At 41.5% G+C, this 20175-nt stretch overlaps 1 protein-coding gene across 1 annotated transcript in view; it reads left to right on the top strand.

Moving 5' to 3' along the window:
• Positions 1 to 20175, top strand: part of col4a1 (collagen, type IV, alpha 1) — a 42051-nt gene extending 21876 nt beyond the window's left edge. The window contains exons 3-52 of the mRNA XM_084361916.1: positions 1852 to 1941; positions 2031 to 2075; positions 2165 to 2209; positions 2581 to 2643; positions 2778 to 2831; positions 3465 to 3491; positions 3628 to 3702; positions 4009 to 4071; positions 4239 to 4274; positions 4369 to 4407; positions 4882 to 4977; positions 5104 to 5139; positions 5260 to 5319; positions 5618 to 5653; positions 5746 to 5790; positions 5891 to 5923; positions 7030 to 7090; positions 7222 to 7257; positions 7345 to 7491; positions 7578 to 7661; positions 8218 to 8301; positions 8513 to 8583; positions 8712 to 8903; positions 9063 to 9231; positions 9335 to 9427; positions 9689 to 9793; positions 9950 to 10047; positions 10376 to 10526; positions 10624 to 10737; positions 10989 to 11156; positions 11766 to 11855; positions 11988 to 12140; positions 12294 to 12392; positions 12595 to 12684; positions 12875 to 13014; positions 13356 to 13482; positions 13578 to 13658; positions 13891 to 13989; positions 14219 to 14269; positions 14359 to 14544; positions 14656 to 14789; positions 14998 to 15070; positions 15191 to 15262; positions 15357 to 15485; positions 15595 to 15693; positions 15775 to 15987; positions 16108 to 16285; positions 16396 to 16510; positions 17572 to 17744; positions 18014 to 20175. Of these exons, the coding sequence (XP_084218042.1) occupies positions 1852 to 1941; positions 2031 to 2075; positions 2165 to 2209; positions 2581 to 2643; positions 2778 to 2831; positions 3465 to 3491; positions 3628 to 3702; positions 4009 to 4071; positions 4239 to 4274; positions 4369 to 4407; positions 4882 to 4977; positions 5104 to 5139; positions 5260 to 5319; positions 5618 to 5653; positions 5746 to 5790; positions 5891 to 5923; positions 7030 to 7090; positions 7222 to 7257; positions 7345 to 7491; positions 7578 to 7661; positions 8218 to 8301; positions 8513 to 8583; positions 8712 to 8903; positions 9063 to 9231; positions 9335 to 9427; positions 9689 to 9793; positions 9950 to 10047; positions 10376 to 10526; positions 10624 to 10737; positions 10989 to 11156; positions 11766 to 11855; positions 11988 to 12140; positions 12294 to 12392; positions 12595 to 12684; positions 12875 to 13014; positions 13356 to 13482; positions 13578 to 13658; positions 13891 to 13989; positions 14219 to 14269; positions 14359 to 14544; positions 14656 to 14789; positions 14998 to 15070; positions 15191 to 15262; positions 15357 to 15485; positions 15595 to 15693; positions 15775 to 15987; positions 16108 to 16285; positions 16396 to 16510; positions 17572 to 17744; positions 18014 to 18095 (4800 nt within the window). The 3' untranslated portion in view covers positions 18096 to 20175. The remainder of the gene's footprint in view (positions 1 to 1851; positions 1942 to 2030; positions 2076 to 2164; positions 2210 to 2580; positions 2644 to 2777; positions 2832 to 3464; positions 3492 to 3627; positions 3703 to 4008; positions 4072 to 4238; positions 4275 to 4368; positions 4408 to 4881; positions 4978 to 5103; positions 5140 to 5259; positions 5320 to 5617; positions 5654 to 5745; positions 5791 to 5890; positions 5924 to 7029; positions 7091 to 7221; positions 7258 to 7344; positions 7492 to 7577; positions 7662 to 8217; positions 8302 to 8512; positions 8584 to 8711; positions 8904 to 9062; positions 9232 to 9334; positions 9428 to 9688; positions 9794 to 9949; positions 10048 to 10375; positions 10527 to 10623; positions 10738 to 10988; positions 11157 to 11765; positions 11856 to 11987; positions 12141 to 12293; positions 12393 to 12594; positions 12685 to 12874; positions 13015 to 13355; positions 13483 to 13577; positions 13659 to 13890; positions 13990 to 14218; positions 14270 to 14358; positions 14545 to 14655; positions 14790 to 14997; positions 15071 to 15190; positions 15263 to 15356; positions 15486 to 15594; positions 15694 to 15774; positions 15988 to 16107; positions 16286 to 16395; positions 16511 to 17571; positions 17745 to 18013) is intronic.

Raw genomic sequence — 20175 nt, 5'->3', positions numbered from 1 at the left:
ACTGACCTGGGGAAAGGTAGTTTCGCTGTAATGTTTTCCTCTAAAAATCAGGGGATACTGTTTAAAACCAGCAATAAATTCATCCTGCTTACAATTATCACCTTTTTCAGCCAAAGCCTAATACATCTTATTCATTCAGAAACAAGTACATGTTCCTGTGACCACGCTCTGGATAAAAACTAACTTACTTTATAAACTGCACTTTGTTACAGAAATCTCTCAGCCAGACTTCAGCTTAAATGTTCACCCTTTGCACACAAGATAAACGTGAGGGGTTATGAAATGATTAACATGAAACCAGAAAATACATACTGCAGCCTCACAAGATAGAGTCTTTTTATTCCTCTTATTTTGTACTTTTGGATAAGGGCTAGTGAAGTATGGGATATTTTACTTCTTAAGCAGTTTAAAATTAAGATAAAGAAACATTTCAGGCTTTGGTTGAGCTGATTACAACCAGAACAAAGCGAAAGTGCCCTCTGGGGTGTGCTTCCAGTGGACAAAATATGCTGATGTGCCGACTCTCTTTACTATCTATATATCACAACTTGTGCTGGTGCCCTTTATATTTTTTTTGCCCCTGCCCCTCAAACCTCCTGAGTCCTCCACTGGTAAATGGAGAGTCTTTAGGTATCTGACTGTTGGTTTAAACACAGGTTTGCGATTTTGTGATTTTAAAGGCTAAATGATGAATCGGAAAACTTTGCTGATTCATGGATAAGGAAAATAATCATTGTAGCCATAGTCACAAGTAGACTTTGTTTGATGTGGTAAAAAAAAAGAATAAAAAAGCTGGGAGCCAACACTTTAAAGTAGTTTTAGTTTTCCCTTAGCCTCCTGCTGTGTGAGTGTGCTTGTGTATTATTGGCTCAGTTATATCAGACGACCGCAGAGTGTTATCTATCCTCTTAGTGCAACAGACTGACCTTTTATGGCTCATTCTTACAGCAGCAGTAGCCAAACATCCAGCTCGCCCAACAACAACAACAGATGTACTGACTGTGTTCAATGGAGCCCGGCCAATCCACTGTGGATTCAAAGCGCCTCTGTGTGTGGCTGGTGAAAGGCCCCAAACAGCCGTCCTAAAAATCTCCTGTGAGCTTTATTTCCAGTGATATCACTTCCTGACGTTACCGTGGTAACCCTTATGATGATTCCCATGGTTCAAAAAGTTTCTCCTGAGTGATGGGAGTCAGGTGTGTTGTGGTCAGAGGATGGAAATCGCTCCAAAAGGTTTCAACATGGCTAGTTTTGGAGAGGATTGTGAAGATAATGTGACTCCCCCTTACAGATCAATGCTGCCATCTAGTGGCAGACAGTAAAAACAACATACAGGAATCTTTCTGGGTCAGTTTTAGGTCACTGCAAAGGACACAAAAGAGGATTTGTTGTGAGTAACACTACAAACTATTGTCATATGAGCCTTCATTGTGAATTAAAGTGCAATGAGGTATAAAATAAAAGGTTTGTTCTGTTTTGGCACTGACCCACATGGACTGTATTTGAACTTGACGAGCCAAAGCAATAAATGATGAAAACCAGAACTTTGAAGTTTTTAGGCTTTGTGATAAATGTACTAAAAAGACCATTCTTAAAAATTAAGAATGTCTTTTTTTCAACTTTTAAAATTTACAGTGAACGCAGTGATTCAGTCTTAGATTTAAACACATTCTGTTCAATACTTAAATTTGATTTGGGTCTCCGACTCATGTCCGAGTTTTGATTTATTCAATCAAAAAAATTATTGAAATCTGTTTTTGGGGTGGAAATTATTCCAATTGTTCCCTCTAATCTCAGGCAGTATAAAGATTTTTGTCCTTGTTTCATAAACCTGACCCCTGCTCTTCACAGGGTGAACGTGGATTTCCAGGTCTTCAAGGTAATATGGGATTCCCAGGAATGCAGGGGCATGAAGGGCCTCCAGGACCAATGGGCCCCAAGGTCAGTATGCGCTCGCAGACACATTATCATTATTAATCACCTTGAATAACTTTTGGTTTGACCTAAACATTGTCATTTATTTCTCCTAGGGAGATGGAGGTCAATCTGGAGCACCTGGACTGAAAGGAGTGCGGGTGAGTAACTAACCATCGAAACTATTGCTTATGTTCTAGTTTTAGTATTGTCATGAGACAGTAAATCTGACGTGGTTGTGATCTTTCAGGGTCCTCCTGGTCTACCAGGCTTTCCAGGAAACCCAGGACTACCAGTAAGTACCTTTGATCTGCCCTCAAGTCTCACATCCTGCGACAATTCAGTAACCACCACACAAGAACGTCGTCTGAATTATACTACATCCAGCCACTAGGGGCCATCAAGGTGTTTTAGCTTCACTTTGGGGAACTGTCATGCCGTCCACCTTTATGTGCAGTCAATTTGTCTAACATGCAATCACCCACTAAAAAGTAATACCCACTACATAACATTTTAAGTGATTTTATACATTTTTTGGCTATATTTTAGTTTGTCTGTGGGGGATTAGGTCATTAAGATGGGGAAGAACAGTCAGAAAATTGGGGAGACTTCACTGTGTAACTGTAAATTGTGTCTAATTGTCTAATCGTGTACTCCCACTCTCAGGGCATCAATGGAAACGATGGTCCTCCAGGTCAGCAAGGCATCCCAGGATGCAACGGGACTAAAGTAAGCCTCTACTTCTACTGTGTTTCAAAAGCAGTTTTATTTAACACTGTTTTGTATTCAAGGCTGACATTTTCTTTTGTCACATAACCTAAACGCCGTACGCGCCTCCTGACTGTGTTGTTTGTGTGATTCAGGGAGACAGAGGAAGAGATGGCGCTCCTGGATTTCCTGGTCTTCAGGGACCTCCTGTAAGCAACCGTGACACGAATCACAACCAACATCCCTCCCAACTGACCAGCGCGGATTACAGTTCTGGTCGTGTTGTATAGAAACAACATGAAAACCATCAAAATCCAATAAAAAGATGCTTTTTTTATATACTGACAGCATTGTTGGGAAGATTACTTTTGAAATGTAATGGGTTACAGATGAGTAGTTTAAAAATGTAATGTAATGTAACTATTTGAATTACTCCATCAAAGTAATGTAACTTATCACATTAGATTGTTTTGTGAATACTTTTCTAACAAATACTTTACAATGGGCAATAATGCTTAATAAAAAATTATAACCAAAATAATGAGCACACGTAAATATCAGTCAAATCATCCAATCAAATGAATGCAAGCAGTGCACATTGATTTGATTGGCAGACGCGAGGCAGTGCAGACTGTAACAGATTACAACTTTATTTATTTTGTAATTAAGTTACATTCGTAACTGAATTTTTAGCAGCCCGTGTCGGACCATTCTGCAGTAAATGACTGAAGTTAAAACATCACAGTGATAACACTTGAATAACAAGGTTTCTACATGACATGGCCATACATACATTTTCATGCTGCATGTGTAGATATGTGACCACTGTCCTCTCTTCTCAGGGCATCTCGGGAGTTCCTGGGATGAAGGTAAACTGAAGTTAATGAAGCGTTAACTCTACTTTGTACAATAAACTTGTCAAACAATACGATTATGACCCATCTTCTAGTATGATGAGACACAGGTGTTCTACCAAACCATTTATTTTTGCTTTTCCTCCTACAGGGCGACCCTGGTGGTGTGATTGGAATTGTCCCCCTGAGAGGAGAAAGAGGATTTCCTGGCTCACCTGGACTTCATGTACGTTGTGTCTATTCGTGTGTGTGCGGTAGGCGATATGAGGGGGGAGATGCCATTCCTCTTGTTAAGCTGCTATCCCCCCTCTCCATCCCCTAGTAACTTTGAATATCTAATTTAGTCTGCCTGACTTATTGATCCTTTATCTGACTGTGTTTTTTGTGAGTTAGAACCTATGACCCCCACCACGGCTCTGAAGTATCAGCAGAAACCTTTTATGAGTGTCAAAATATAAAGACAACCTGAGACCATATAATCTGAATTTTCACGTAAACCCATGTTCTTTCCACACACGTCTTTCTCCCCCAGGGATCAAGTGGACCTCCTGGACCTAGTGGACCTCCAGGACCTCGTGGCTATCAAGGACCCAAAGTAAGTTACTCCCACAGTGATGGACCGTTTATCATCCTTTACATTTATACATTTTTATCAGCAAAGGAATACTGCTTAGACTGAGACACATTATTATCATTGAATTCTCCCTGCTAGCGCACTGGTATTACCGGTTTGTTTTGACTAATTGAATAACTGTTTGACAGGGAGACGCTGGTCCCCCTGGCCCTCCTGGAGAGAAGGTAAGACTTATCATACATAAAGATTTTATAATTGTAAAACAAAGTCCAATGTCCTCTGACTTGATCAACCTTTTTTTTTTTTACTTCCCTGCAGGGTGACAAGCTGGCCTTTGTGGGCCAGAAAGGAGATAAGGTGAGAGTTTTTGTTTTTTATATGTTGTCTATAAAGAAAGCTTTATTTCTTATGTGATGTTTCATGTCGAGGTAGCCGGAGCACTTAACATTTAAGTATAAAATAAAGAGATAGTATCTTTCAGGTATAGAATAATTGCGTTTCAGGTAAAGTTTTGATGAATACTACCGCTGTAACTATCATATTACTCCATTATTACCGCATCATTATACCTGAGCTGTCAAGTTTAGTAGTGCCGATATAGCTCCTGTTACAAATCCCACCTTATATTATATATAGAAATAATTCAGAAATGTTTTGATGCTCTGTTCAAACTAAGCATCTCCTGGATGTCAAGTTTTCATGAAAGGAAAGGATTTCCTCTGGCCATTTATAAACACCAAACACTTCTGTTTGTCTAAAAAAACAGGGATACTTGTTTTTCACTTGATGATTTGCTGTTTTATTTGAGTTGTTTTTGCTGTTTCGTCGCAGGGAGATCAGGGTTTCCGTGGCCCACCCGGCCCTCCTGGACCCCCATTACCGGAAGTGGAAGGATCAAGACCCACACATTATGTACCTGGACCGCAGGTACTCACTCAATTCTCAAAAAACTAGGCAGAAATTGTGATATATATATTTTTTCATATATGAATTCTTAAATGTTGACTTGTGTTATTTCCTGAATATGTTTCCTGAATATTTTCATTCCTAAAGGGTGAAAAAGGACTTCAAGGAGACAAAGGAGACAAAGTTAGTATTTTGCTTTCAAATGTAGAGGTGTATGACTTACATTACTATGCACACAGGCTGTTAACTATCTCTTAATCAAACTTTTGTACTTTTTGAGACACCTTACCTTCTTTATTTTAGGGTTTTTGCATCCCATATCAAGCTGGTGTCAAAGGTGATCACGGCCCTCCTGGACAACCAGTAAGTGGCAAAAACACATCTCTGTGAGCTGGTGTAATGGTGTGAATAATGAACAAAGCAGTTCAGCGTTAGTCGTCATTGGTAAGATTTTAATTCAGATGTGTCAAAAGCATTGAAAACAAGCTTTTTTTAAATTACATTATATATTATGATTATTATGTCATTATAAAAACATACAAACTTGTTTAATACGTTTCTTTGTCGAGCTCAAACATATTCCACTCTACAGTATATAGCAATGTCTTTATTATCAATCCAAAACTAATCAAAGTGATTTTAACTCTTTGTGTAATTGTAGGGTAAACCTGGCAAGGATGGAGGGCCTGGGCCCAAGGTAACAACAACTTCCTGTTCTATCCACCTAATGTCGCTTTTATATTGTGAAATGTTTATCGCTTAGGTATTTACATCTTTTTCTTCATTCAGGGAGAAAAAGGCTTTTTTGGAGCTCCAGGATACACTGGCTCACAGGTAACTCATTTGATTTACTCAAATCAAAGTTTTAATCTGAAACTTAAATGATCTTGGAGATGTTGTGGTCAGACAGACTAACTTGTTTGTCTTGTTTCAGGGTGAAAAGGGCGAGAGAGGACCACCTGGTTATGTAAGTGACGTCTCTCCTCTCTCTCTTCCTTTTTCTTCTCTATCACCCACTCGTTTTTTACCATCAGTGACAAACAGGATTAATTTGAAAAAAACTACCAGCAGAGGTCACCACATAATAATTTATTTAAAATAATGAGAGCATGTTAAAGAGGTAGAGGTTTTTTTTTAAAGTTGTATAAAATCTTCTCCTACTAGTCTGAAACAATGAATTAGAATTAAAGGAGCTTGACCCACACACAGGAGTCAAAGAGAAGCTTAACACCTGTAAAGTTTTTATTGACCTCTAGTAGTTTATCTTCTCGCATCGCCACAGTGATGTACTTCAGGGTGTGTCAGTACGCCGTGACATCACTGCTGGGTGTTGTTAAAGGTGCAACAGAGCACACTCCTGACCACATGAGCCGCAACAGATTGAAAACATCAATTTTTAGTAACTCTTTGAACTCGGGATGTCTTGACATCTACTGTCCCTCAGGATACACCCCGACTATAAGGACAAGTTCACCCAAAAATATAAATTAAGTCATTATTTACTCACTCTCATGCCGATGGAAAATTGGGTGAAATTCATAGTCCACAAAACATTTCTTGAGTTTCACAGCAAATGATTCAAAGCATTCTCCTAAGCCACTGAACTAGATTGGGACTTGTGGGGACTGAACATGGCTCCACACAGCTTGTCTGGGCATAATCAAGTCTGCGAGAGCCCCGAGATCCCAAATTTATTTAAGTGAACAATAACACTTTCATCTTAGCAACTATAGTGAAGATTTTGGCTTTAAAAAGGGTATAAATAATGTCTTTTGAAATCAATTTGGGATCTTGGATGACGTAGAACAAGGTGTATGGAGCCGATTTATGTAATTCTTTTGGTGTTTTTTTTAAAAGAAGTCCACATTTTTCAAACTGCACCCACCTGTCCATCGATGTTTTCTTCACAGTTATTTAAATAGCAATAATAAAGTTCTGCAGTAATAGTCAGCGTTAGAAGGAGAACAGGTAGGAAGTTCAGCAGTCAACTAATCTGCATTTAGGTAGATTAGCGAAATAAAACTTCATTTAACTTCATTCGTCGTTAAGCTTTGTAATTTTTTTTTATTTTAGGGGGATGGGGCCCCTGGTCCTGCTGGTCCTCGTGGTCTCCCAGGGTTAACAGGAGAAAAAGGTATAGTTGGCCATTGTATGATACACATCCATACACTGAAACACATACAGTACATATAAACACCTACCTTGGATAACTTTCAATGATAACCGTGTTCTTTCTTCCTTTTTGGTTTCTTCTTAATTCTGCAGGTTTTCCTGGTCCTCAGGGAGAGGCAGGTCCACCAGGTAAAATCGCACAATGTTGCTGCATGTCTGTCCGACACGTACAAAGCTGAATAACACACTAACCGGCTTCCTTGTTCTGTACTTCAGGCCGAGACATTGAAGGGCCTCGTGGAGAGAGGGGTGAGAAGGGAGACTTGGGTGAGAAAGGAGACAGAGGAATTGAAGGAGAGTCTCTCGTTGGACCTCCAGGTCAACCAGGAAACCCTGGCCCCCCGGGACCACCTGGAGAACCAAGTATGATCATTAAATATCCAAGGATCATAACGTGGGACACTTATAAATGTTTTAATAACCTAATGAGTTTGTGTGTGTGTGCACAGTTGACCCTAACTCATGTGACATCGAGAAAGGAGCTCCTGGACCGCCTGGACCTCCAGGGTTACAAGGGGAATTGGGACAGAAAGGTACGAATGTCTATAATAAAATTTGATCAATGCAAATCGTCAGTCAACGTATTCCAACACTTGGCGTTAACATGCATCTTGGGTGATCTGATCACAAGTGGATATTGCTGGGACACATGATAAAACTTGATGTAAAACATTTGCCAAATTTACAAGAACTCCCAAATATTTAAGAATTTGTTTGGGAGAGCATTACAAAGTTTTATGAAGTGTCTTCTAACTCAACAATTCACAAAATTGCACGATTTTTAGAGGGAGTCTGGGGACTTTTCTCACAGACTACAAAGAAGTAGCCTGTATTTCTTACTATTTACTGTTTACTATTGAAAGTTTAACCAATAATAAAATGTTTTTTTTAATAAATTCATAAAGTGGTGCTGCTGAATTACATGTTAAGGCCATCATATTTATATTACTTAAAGCGGAAATAGACAACTTTCCAACTTTCCCCCTCCTAGTGTTTCCCTGTGGTATTACTGTTGGCGCCGATGTCGCAAACACAGAAAAAAAGCTGTCCTTTGCCGGTTTAATTGATGTTTCTGTACCTATCCCTCAGGTGACAAGGGAGATACCTGTGTTCAGTGTGAAGGTGTTGGCCTACCTGGATTACCTGGGCCCCAGGGCCCTAAAGGAGATCGAGGTGAGTGAACAGTGGTCTTGTGCAAATGAAACAGTGGTGACTGTCCACCAAATTTCTGGTGCCATTTCCCAAAAACCATCAGGGTTATGATGTAAAGATGGCTTTTTGTTGGAGAGTTTTCTGTGATTTATACCTCACATTCTAATATATATTTCTTCCAGTGTATTGACATCCACTATGTTGAGTACTGAATGTACATTTTCACCTGCAGGACCTCCTGGAGCAGTGGGCGGCAAGGGAGAAAAGGGTCAGACTGGCTCTCCTGGACAACACGGAAGAACTGTGAGTAGACTAATGTCAGAGACACTGGCTGATTGTGTTTTCACAGTTGACCCCTCAAAATGGACCAAAAGAAAACATGTCATTGATATTTTCCTCAGAGTGTGACACAATTTTTGACTTGCGTGCAGGGTTCTCAAGGCACCCCTGGGTTGATGGGAGCCCCTGGTGCTGTTGGCGAGCCAGGGGACATTTTCGTAGCACCTGGTCTGAAGGGTGACAAAGGTCTGCCTGGTGTTCCTGGAACACCAGGGCAGCCAGGGCTGGATGGACAGCCAGGAAGATCTGGCATCCCAGGTGAACCTGGCCTCAAAGGAGAACCGGTAAGTGTGTGAGAGAGACCCTTTGTGGAGTGAAACTGCCTGTCAAACTTTTAAAACCCTTTGCTGCAAGTGAAATTAGCAAGTTCACCTTGTGTTTCAGTTTTACTCAGCTTTTATGCATTGTTCTACTCATTCCCCTTTCTCTCATCTTGCTCTCAGGCCAAAGAGGGCATCAAGGGTGAGCGTGGGCCAAGTGGGGACCCGGGTCTCATCGGGACTCCTGGAGAGAGGGGTCCGCCTGGTCTGCCAGGCTTCGGTCGACATGGAGAGCCTGGAGAGAAGGGTAGTCATGGCAGACCGGGTCTTCCTGGAACTCCTGGACGACCTGGTACGCTTGAGATCTGCACAGAGCCACAAATGCTGACAGCACATATGATACTTATAGCTTCTTAACATCTATTTATTGATAACATATGACTTGGGTCCAACAGGTATAAAAGGTGAGCCAGGTCAAGGTGTGAGCGCTCCTGGACCTCCAGGAGTACCTGGATCACAGGGAGACACTGGCAGACCTGGAATTCAAGGTGAGTAGCACCTTAGTCCTTCATTGGTGTCCTTCATACTCCATTGCAAAAAAATTATTGATTTGAAATGTGTTTTTTGAAGATGAATCTGTGAACTTAACCTTGCCTTTGATAAATAAAATAATATTAGAAATTTAGTGGAGGAGCCAGTTAGCATCATGCAGTTTCATGTATTGACAAAAACAACTTACTGTGGAGACATATAAGTGAAGATTGTTTGTTATTATTCCTGTTTACCGTGCAACATGTTGCTGGCTCCAGGTGATAGAGGCCTGCCTGGAGACCCAGGGCAGGCAGGTTTCCGTGGAACCAAGGGTGAACAAGGACCCCCTGGAATTGGATTTCCAGGCCCAACTGGTCCTAAAGGTAAGTTACTCCATGTTGACTCCATCCCGCCTCCTCATAGATGCATCACAGACATTCAAAATACACATGTATTCTTGAGGAAAAATGTAAACAGACTATGATAGAGTGCATGTACATGAGCAGAACATGAGAGACATTTTTCGTCCATGTTTGTAGGAGTCAGTGGAATTCCAGGAGCTCCAGGATTACCAGGAGAACCAGGAAGACCAGGACAGGATGGCTTAACTGGTCAGTCTGGTCCAGCTGGACAAAAGGTTTGTTTTCTCTGCATTATATTTCAATTTAGAATTAGAGTTTCACACATGCAGATATTATGCTTTAGCATCCTGGTTTTGATGATGATGAAAGATCTTAGTTTTCTGTGCAACAGGTGTTTGAGAAGACTTTGTTTAGGAACATTAGAGTCTATTGATCTCAAAGCGCGATTGTTATACAGCACAATTCAAATCCAACAAACACAAGAAAACTGTTTCATGGATAAGATCAAATTGGAGATTTCAATGCCATGTAAACCACTATCACCAGTCTGTCATCACTGCCAGAGCTGAGATGCAAATCACTGCTTATTTCTATACTTCGCAGGGTGAACCAGGACGAGGTCTTCCAGGTCCCAAAGGTTTGCCTGGCCCCCAAGGAATTATTGGCTTCCAGGGAGAGAAGGGTAGCATTGGACTACCTGGTTTTCCCGGACAAGAAGGTGGCACAGGACCACCAGGCTCTCAGGGAATCAAAGGTACTGCAAGACAATTGGATCAACTCTGAAGTGAAGCTTGGTTCAATTCATTCTACGTCTACGTACAACATTGTTTTTCATTCATCTTTAAAACTAGGTGACATGGGACCTCCAGGACTTCCTGGACAGGTTGGCTTACAAGGTGCCCCAGGAAAAGGTTCACCCGGAGCTCCTGGACCCCAAGGACCACCTGGAGAGCCAGGACCATTCGGTCAGAACAAAGTCAACATACAACTTTTTCACAAAAGAAATTTTGACATGTCACAGAAAGAAAAGCATAGGAGTAAATAATAAGATTAGCAGAGGCTGACTTCCATGTAGTGGCTTCAGTTTCTGGTTCTGCTGTTGTGCATAGACGGACACTTGACTAGACACATGAAAAGAATGCAGTGATTGCATTGTGATTAGTAGCACTTTTTCTTACTACAACTAAACATATATTTGTATGTGTGTGTTGAACAGGTCAGGGAGGTATAAAGGGAGAAAAGGGCTTTCCAGGTACACCTGGTCTGGACATGCCGGGGCCTCAGGGAGAGACAGGAGCACCTGGGTTCCCAGGAGTCCAGGGTAATAAAGGACTGCCAGGGCCACCAGGCTTACCAGGCAGGGACGGACTGATTGGACATCAAGGTGAGACTGACGAACAGAAAACAAACTCACATGAAAAAATGAATAAATAAATAAACTAAACCTTTTCATTGATGTCGGGTTCTTCACTGTCTTAGGGTGTTTTCTTGTTGTTTTGTTTCTTGATGCATTTACACAAATAAATAAAGGACAGTCCATAACATAATCAATATAATGTACATTTCTACAACATGAATTCATTCACCATGCTGCTCTGAGATCTATTTTTATCAGAAATACCTTTTTATTTCGGAGATAATGTCACTACATCTTCTTTGCCATTACATCTTTCAACTTCCTATACATGTTTCACATTAAAAGCCTGCCAGGTATGGGCTGCTGTTGGGAGGCTTTTAATGTGAAACATCTGTGCAGGAAGTGCTTCACTGACAGTAGTTGAGTGGAAATAATTAGAAATTGTGAATGAGTAAGGAATTTCGGTTACAAAGAGAAACTCAGAGCAGGAGAGTGATGAGTGTAACATGAAGTTATAGTTAAGTTTAAATACTGTAGTAAAAATTACATCCGTCTGGTTTATTTACATAATGTAATGTAAATATGTTTTATTCACAGTAATCTCACTGTGTGTGTGTGTGTGTGTTTGTTTGCCAGGTCCCAAAGGTGAAATGGGGGTTATTGGGACACCAGGAGTACAAGGCATGCCTGGACCACCTGGTACACCTGGAGATCCTGGTCATAGAGGTGAGGACGACCAAATTGTAACAACTTTTTATAGAGTTCTTGCTTTGTTCAGCCTGTCTCGTACGCTTTTAGTTGTTGTATTTAGGTTTAACAGCAGCAATAACAGTTTCTCATCCCCACCGACTCTCTCAGGTGATCCTGGTATTACCGGACCAAGAGGGGATATTGGAGAGCCTGGTCTTAAGGGAGAAAGGGGAGATACAGGTCTTCAGGGCCCTCCTGGGAACATGAGTGAAGTTGACATGGAGCATATGAAGGGGGAGAAGGGAGACCTCGGAGACAGAGGTATAAAACAACACACTGGCCTTTGGCTCAATAAGAGCGTATGTGTCACATGGGGGCTGCGCTCCAAACATGGCCATTGGTGACCCTGTATATTTACACATAGGTTAAGATGTACATATCTAAATGGGGCTTTTAATACTGTTTTTCTGTCAGGTAACCCTGGGCTCACTGGACAGAAGGGCTTCCGTGGACTTCCTGGAGACCCTGGAATGCCAGGGAAAGATGGAGAGCCTGGAACACCTGGACAACCAGGTGACCATCTGAACAAATGTGTTAGATTTATTTAAATAGGATATTTCTAACATGTTGATTTCATGTGATAATCATCTTTTTGTCCTTAACATTTAAATTAACCCTAATTTTTGAGTAAACTTTCTCCATGTTCTGTGTCATCTGATGAAAATGGAGGGGAAAAAAGATAAATTAACTTTTCAAACTCACTGATGTGTCTCAGGTGAGAAAGGAGACCCCGGTTTTCCAGGAGAGGCTGGCAGAATCGGAGTACCTGGACAGAAAGGCAGTGTAGGAGAGATGGGCATACCAGGTAAGAACTCTCAAATGAAGCATCCATTTGAACATGTATAGTGTGTATTACAAACTTTACATTTTGTCCTGTAAAAAAGCTGAGTTGTGAATATTTCAAGCAAGAGAAAACCTAAATTTCACATTAAACTGTGAGAAACACGCCTCTAAATATCTGAACTTTGTCTGCTTGTGTGTGTGTGTTTGTGCAGGTCTGGCTGGTCCAAAGGGTACTAAAGGAGATATAGGTACTCCGGGACATCCTGGATTCAGAGGCACAGATGGGCAGAAAGGAGACAAGGGATTAGCTGGTGAGCCAGGTCTTGGGATCCCCGGACATCCAGGAGAAAAGGTAATTGTAGAGCTATGACAACGGTTATGTTTCATAACATTAGTTCTGTGAACATAAGCAGCGATGTCATGGGGCTGTACGAGCTTGACTGCTCTTCTCTTCTTGTGTGGACTAAAAATCGCCAGTTTGAAGCTTGACATTTTGAATTTCTAATGTAACTAAACCTATGGATAATTTTGTGTCAAGATTATAAACTGGTGCACAACAGAGATGGAAATGGAAATGTTTTACTGTCATATATACAATCTCTGCACTCTTCTTTTCTGATTGTGCTCCGCTAATAAACCTCAGTACCTACCTGTCTTTACCTAGCATTTCTCTCCAATCCTCTACTCTCACAGGGTGAGAAAGGCCAGCCAGGATTCCCAGGAACACCAGGAGATAAGGGTCTGAGGGGTCACGAGGGTATGTCAGGCAAGCCAGGACTGGAGGGATCCAAGGGAGAGAAAGGAAGCATCGGGTATACAGGTCAGATTTCAGTCTGTGTTGTCACATACTACACCAGATATAGTAACTATACATGTTGGTATTCCATGTGAGTTCTTATTCTGGTGTGTGTACAGGTCAGCCAGGTATACCAGGTGAGAAGGGTACGCCTGGGCTGCCAGGGTCTCCAGGAGACCCTGGTCAGGAAGGTCGGCCTGGTAAGTCCCCACATTTTTTAATTACAACAATAATTTGAAATATGAAATAAATCCTTTACTTCACAAAGATGGCCTTAATCATGTAAGAAGATCAGCGGCCAGGTTTTTCCACAAACATCTGTGACAGCTCAGGGAATGCTTAACTTATCAAGGCCTGTCACAAGAAACTGCCTATTTTGTCTTGATGGTAATTAAGAATTAATAATCAGTGTGTATTCTTGTTCTCTTCCAGGTGAGGGTGGCTTACAGGGACCTCCCGGCCCTACTGGGGAGAAGGGAGAGGCTGGAGTGGACGGCATCCCAGGATCCTCAGGGGAGAAAGGAGACCCAGGTCAGTGTCTGGCACCCTCATCCAAATCCTTCCATGCACATTTTAATACAATTATTCACGTTCTGATGGGTTTTTTAGAACGTAAGTACTGGAAGCCACAAGCTCTAATTAGAAAGTATTAACATTAGTTTTTAAGGTTTAGATTTTGTTTTTCTGCAGGCCCCTCATTACCAATCCAGACATTACAGAAACTGCTTCTCAATGACTTTCAATCCATCCTTCTCTGCAGGTTTACCTGGCCGGGGTTTCCAAGGTCCACCTGGAGCTCTTGGTATCAAAGGTTAGAGCCTTTCCATCGTTGATTCATATCTCAATCGCTGGAGACAAAAAACAGAGTTCAATCATGTGACCTTCTCTTTCCCTCGCCAGGTGATAAAGGCATCCCCGGCTTCCCTGGTACTCCAGGTCATCCAGGTGTCCCGGGCATCAAAGGCGACAAGGGACATACAGGTTTAATCGGATCTGCGGGTGAGCCAGGAGAGAGGGGGTTGCCAGGTATCTCGCAAGAGGGTCCTAAGGGAGACAGGGGAGAACAAGGAAACCCTGGAGAAAGAGGTATGCCACATACATGACATGCCAGTATTAGTTGAATGATTATTTCCAAAATGTACATTTTAGAGCCACTGTTACAAGTGAAAAGTGTTTCTTCTTGTCTTTATCAAACAGGAGTCACAGGATCACCTGGAGTCCCTGGTGTGCCAGGCAGAGAAGGCCAAAAGGGGGATAAAGGAGACCAGGGTAACCCCGGTTTTCAGGGAGAGTCGGGACACAAGGGCGACCCCGGAGTTCCTGGACTTCCTGTATGTCATGAGGCTGTTTAACATGACTTAAGCTGCACATGTTATACACTGTTTAGAGATGATGCATATTAGTTCTGTTAAAAATGCTGCAAAAATGCTGTTTAACTCGAGCAAGTTTTCAGCGAAACACTTAATAGCATGCCTTGTGTAACTGTATGTACATGTGTGTGTCTGTGTGTGTGTCTGGATGTGTGTGTGTGTATTATAGGGACAATCTGGTCTTCCAGGTATCGACGGACAGAAGGGAGAGAGAGGAGTGCAAGGTGTCGCTGGCTTCCCAGGTGAGTACAGTGTGATAGTCGAGTGAAACAAAGCATGTGTTTTTATGCAAATATGGACGGAAAGATGTGTTTTTATTTAGATAAGTGACAATTAAAATATTTTTGAATAAAAAACTCTAGGTGCAAAGGGTACTTTCGGGGACTTGGGATTCAAAGGAGAACTTGGAGACAGAGGATTCCCCGGAGAAAAGGGTATAAAAAGGAGGGGAGACCCTTCAAAGTGATGAAATACACAACATATCACTCATTGTCTACTCATGTCCTATAATGATACTGTTTATTTCAGGCAATGATGGGCCCCCTGGTGCTCCTGGCCCCAGCATCTTCATCAAAGGAGACATTGGATTCCCTGGGATTCAAGGCTTACCAGGACCTCAGGGACCATCTGGGCTCCCCGGACAGAAAGGACAGCAAGGTGACATTTTGCTTAAAATTGTGTTATCCCCTGTGATCTATCATTTGTCTCGTGCTCCACCCATCCTCTGCATCCATTCTGCTAACAGCATCATAATTTTTTCTTTCAGGTGTGACGGGTCTAATAGGTCCTAAAGGTGAAGATGGCATCCCTGGATATCACGGTCAGCCCGGAAGCAAAGGAGATCCTGGCCTGCCGGGGCCGCAGGGTGAGCCACTCACAGTAATGCAAGGTGTACGAGCTGTTGTGATGTCGCGGTCATAACTTATTAAATTCTCCTTGTCTTTAGGACCCAGAGGACACCCTGGCCCACCAGGACCTGACGGTGTTCCAGGTCAAGTGGGTCCACCTGGCCCGTCTTCCATGGATCACGGGTTCTTGGTGACCCGTCACAGCCAATCGGTGGATATTCCGCAGTGTCCTGAAGGAACCTCGATCATATACGATGGCTACTCCTTGCTGTATGTTCAGGGCAACGAGCGCTCCCACGGACAAGACTTGGGTGAGGAACACAAAATGAGAAAGACACAAAGAAAGGAAGAAAGAAAAAGAAAGAGATGAGCCGGAGAACAAGAGGAATGTTTGTGGGATGAATTATACATCTTCCTGATCTGCGTTTTAGGTACGGCGGGCAGCTGTCTACGGAAGTTCAGCCCCATGCCCTTCCTGTTCTGTAACATCAACAACGTGTGCAACTTTGCCTCCCGTAACGACTACTCCTACTGGCTCACCTCCCCTGAGCCCATGCCCATGAGCATGGCACCTATCACTGGTGAAAGCATCAAACCCTTCATCAGCAGGTATGTCAGCCTTTCTACCAATGCTGTTCAGTTTTACGTATATCTGATACTCATTCAACACTCACATATTGTGCTCCTGTGTGTCTGTGTGTGTGTCTGTGTGTGTGCAGGTGTGCTGTGTGTGAAGCCCCAGCCATGGTGATAGCAATTCACAGTCAGACCATCATGATCCCACCGTGCCCTCACGGCTGGGACTCTCTCTGGATCGGATATTCCTTTGTCATGGTAAGACAAAACAGGACTGACTTGAGAACTGCCATTTTCTGCTAATTTCTATTACTACTCCACTACATTTCAGAGGGAAATATTGTACTTTTTACTCTACCTCATTTATATTTAAGTTAATCTGCAGATTCAGATTAATAACACAAAATATAATCAACATATAAACTATGAAGTAACACTGAGGATAAGAGGATCCCCAAGGAGAAATTCACTAGCTACCCAGCAGTTAAAAATATATATAAATAGCTCTACATTTACCAGCTGCAAAATTAACATTGCATACATCAGCAATTATAATTCAGTAATACGTAACGCATTATTTTGAAATAGGCATAATGAATGCTTTTACTATTTGTATTGTTAGTATACCAATGCTTTTACTTGAGTAAAAGAGTGAAATCAAGACTTAAAATCACTTTTAAGAGAAACTTTAGTTAAAAACGTTAAAAAATACATAAATGTCAACAAAGTTGTGATGATTCAGTAGAATCTGGGAGGCATTCTCCACTTTTGTGAAGACTTTGTTTTGTTGCATTTTCGTATATTTTCTCATCACAAGAAAGTAGATCAAGCAGAATGCTCACACACATAATGTTATTTCTCTTGAGGTTTTTCTTCATCAATGATTTTTGTTTTTTACTATATTAAGAGGTGCAGTGGATGGAGAGGAGTTAATGTGAATATACTATGTAAGCAAATGTTGAAAGACAAGAAGAAAATAATATCTTTTATATTTAAAATTTAAAAAAAGGGCACCTACTGCAGTGAATCTAGTCTGTTAATGTCTGTTGCTTCAAAGCAATAATATGATCGGAACATTTCCTGGTTTGTAAGAGCGGGTCCGACTAGAATATTATTGGACATGGACAAAAAAAATCCAACTGGCTGTTCTTCCAGAACAATTGGCATCTAACCAGGTACACAAGGTCACCAACCGATGTGTGATGGAAATCTATGCATGAAAACCCCCCAAAGTAATGGACACATGGACAGTTTTTCATATCAGAAATCAAACAACTCTTTTCAGATTTGGTGGTTAATGAGCTATTCTGTTTGTGTAGCACACCAGTGCTGGTGCTGAGGGTTCGGGCCAGGCTTTGGCCTCTCCTGGTTCCTGCTTGGAGGAATTCCGCAGCGCTCCATTCATCGAGTGTCACGGACGTGGAACCTGCAACTACTACGCCAACTCCTACAGCTTCTGGCTCGCCACCATCGAAGACAATGAGATGTTTACGTAAGACAGAATCACTCAAGCTCAGACGTATTTGTTTATTCCTCCTGCTCCTACCTTTAGAAGATATTGTTTTGGCTTTGACGGTTGGGTCGGTTAGGTGAAGGCATGAGGAGTGATGATTGGATAGGATTAGGGTAAAATTATCAGTTTAAGGCAATCAGAGACAGAGCCATTTTGACAATTTATTTTCACATCTCCTCCACATTTACATTATGAGCTTGGTATTCTTCGTGGACGTCTGATGTTTTTCTTTCTATCTTCCTTTCCAGGAAACCTGTCCCGCAAACACTAAAAGCAGGCAGCCTCCGAACACACATAAGCCGCTGTCAGGTGTGCATGAAGAGGACATAAACCCCAAACACCACAGCCCTCCGTCCTAACCTGCGAGCAAAACCACGTGTGCTGACATCCTCGACTTGCCTTTACTTCCTGTTTTCAAAGGATGGTGCTATTTCCCTGCATGTTGGAGGAGGAGGAGGAGGAGAGGGACAGAGATGTGGTTTGCAGAACAACCACAGATTGAACATTACAATTCAGAAGGTGGCGACCAAACACAGCGGCCTTTTTGCTCCATGCAGAACACTTAACTAACATGATCACAAAGTGTCTCTAAAGAATTGCACCCAGTTTACCTCTGCACTGAGTACATGCCCCCTAAACTGGTAAACTGGTGTTCATTTTGAAAGGGTTTCTTGCGTGTGTCAGGTGCTATTCTTACTTATCTGCCTTATTCCATTTTGTTTTTTCTAATCTGTCAGCACCAAAGCATTCAAAGATATAGTCACGTATTATTATAGATGTTCACACGTTTTAACTTGTTTAAACATACTAATGTAAAGGATGGGACTCACCACTGGTTACTGGTCATTCGCTAAATCACCATAATGTTGCAGACACACATATAAAACAATCACTCTGTTGTAAATATGATGCATTCCTCTCTGAAACAGTTCAACATACTCTCCTCAGGTTATTATTGAATTACTTTGTGTGCTTTTAAGTCCATTTTTATTTATAAGATTTATGAGAATATGTTGGACTTGAGTGAGATTCCATTTGATCCAAAAACAGTGTTTCAGCGTCTGACAGTCAGCGCCACAGTAACATACAAAACAGCACTGAAATAGCATCGGCTGGTGTGTGTGTGTGCGTGTGTGTGTGTGAATGAATGTGTGAGTGTACATATATGAATGGATTATTGGAAGCTGTGTGTATTTTGTGATGTCTGCATATACAGTATATTTTTGCTCAACCACAAACAAATAGACAAAATCATCACCTTACCTATACCTTTACTATGTCAGAATATAACAGCTGCGAATTAAAGGGTGACTGCACTGATTTGACACATGTAAGTGTGCTTACAGGTCTTGGGGAGTTCTACTGCATGTGTGAAAAAGTAGTGTAAAGCATTTTTTGGCTCCAGAGGAAGCTGCATGTAATCTGAGAAATTCCTTCCAGTGATGCCACTGTGCACTCAGTTGCATTGTGGCTAGTGTAGGCGCCATGTTTCCTATAACTACTCCTATAACACTGTTGGACTCATTATGAAAAGTTTTGGGAAAATGATCAAAATCGATGCAGCAGAACCAGAGATGTCGTATTTTTTATTTGCATGTATTCTTTTTCTTTTTCCATTTTCAAACCTGCAGCCTACATTACCCACAATGCAACTTAACCACTGAGTGACATCACTGGAGCCAATTTATCAGATTATTAGCTTCTTCTGAAGCCACAAAAGACTTTATACAATTGTTTTCACTTATGCAGTAGTAACCCCCCAAGACCTGTAAACACACTTCAAAGTTTAAAATTGGTGGAGTTGCCCTTTAAAGGATTAACGCGAACCAAATACTTCTATTCCTCTGATCCCAAAGAAATGCACATGTATATATACTTTCATGTAACATGTACTTGCCTTTTTGCTCATGTACTTGACCGTTGCCGTTTGTGTTTTACTGTCATCATCCCTCTTAAGGCAAAATTGATTTTTCGTTCAGAGTGAAAGGTCATCACCCCGTTCTATCTTTGTCCATTCAAGTCGAACACATACAGATGAGGACATGGAGAATATTGCATATTTACATGTGTCTATGCAAGTTGAGATGCTTCATAAGGTCTTAACAATCCCTTAATATTTAATATTTGGACATAACTTGAGTCTTCGTCAGTCGGAGGAAGGCTGTGTCTGAGCTATAGAAAGATTCACTGTTCGCAGTTACTCTACACTGACCGTAACCTGTTTTTGTTTGTGTGTTGTGATCAACTGCTCCTTGAAGTATAAAGAGTATTAGCAGTGTTTGCCATCGTAAAACAGACTTGATTACTGTAATCTTAACTAATTAACAAACAGAAAAACTTTGACATTGTATATTTTCCGGATCCCATACTGTGTAATTCCTGCAATAAAGTGATTTGTAGAATATTCGTA

Source organism: Pagrus pagrus, assembly GCF_965226575.1.
Source record: "Pagrus pagrus genome assembly, chromosome: 9".
NCBI classification, from domain to species: domain Eukaryota; kingdom Metazoa; phylum Chordata; class Actinopteri; order Spariformes; family Sparidae; genus Pagrus; species Pagrus pagrus.
Note: the sequence above shows the minus strand (reverse complement) of the source record. Positions and strands in the feature narration are given on the sequence as shown.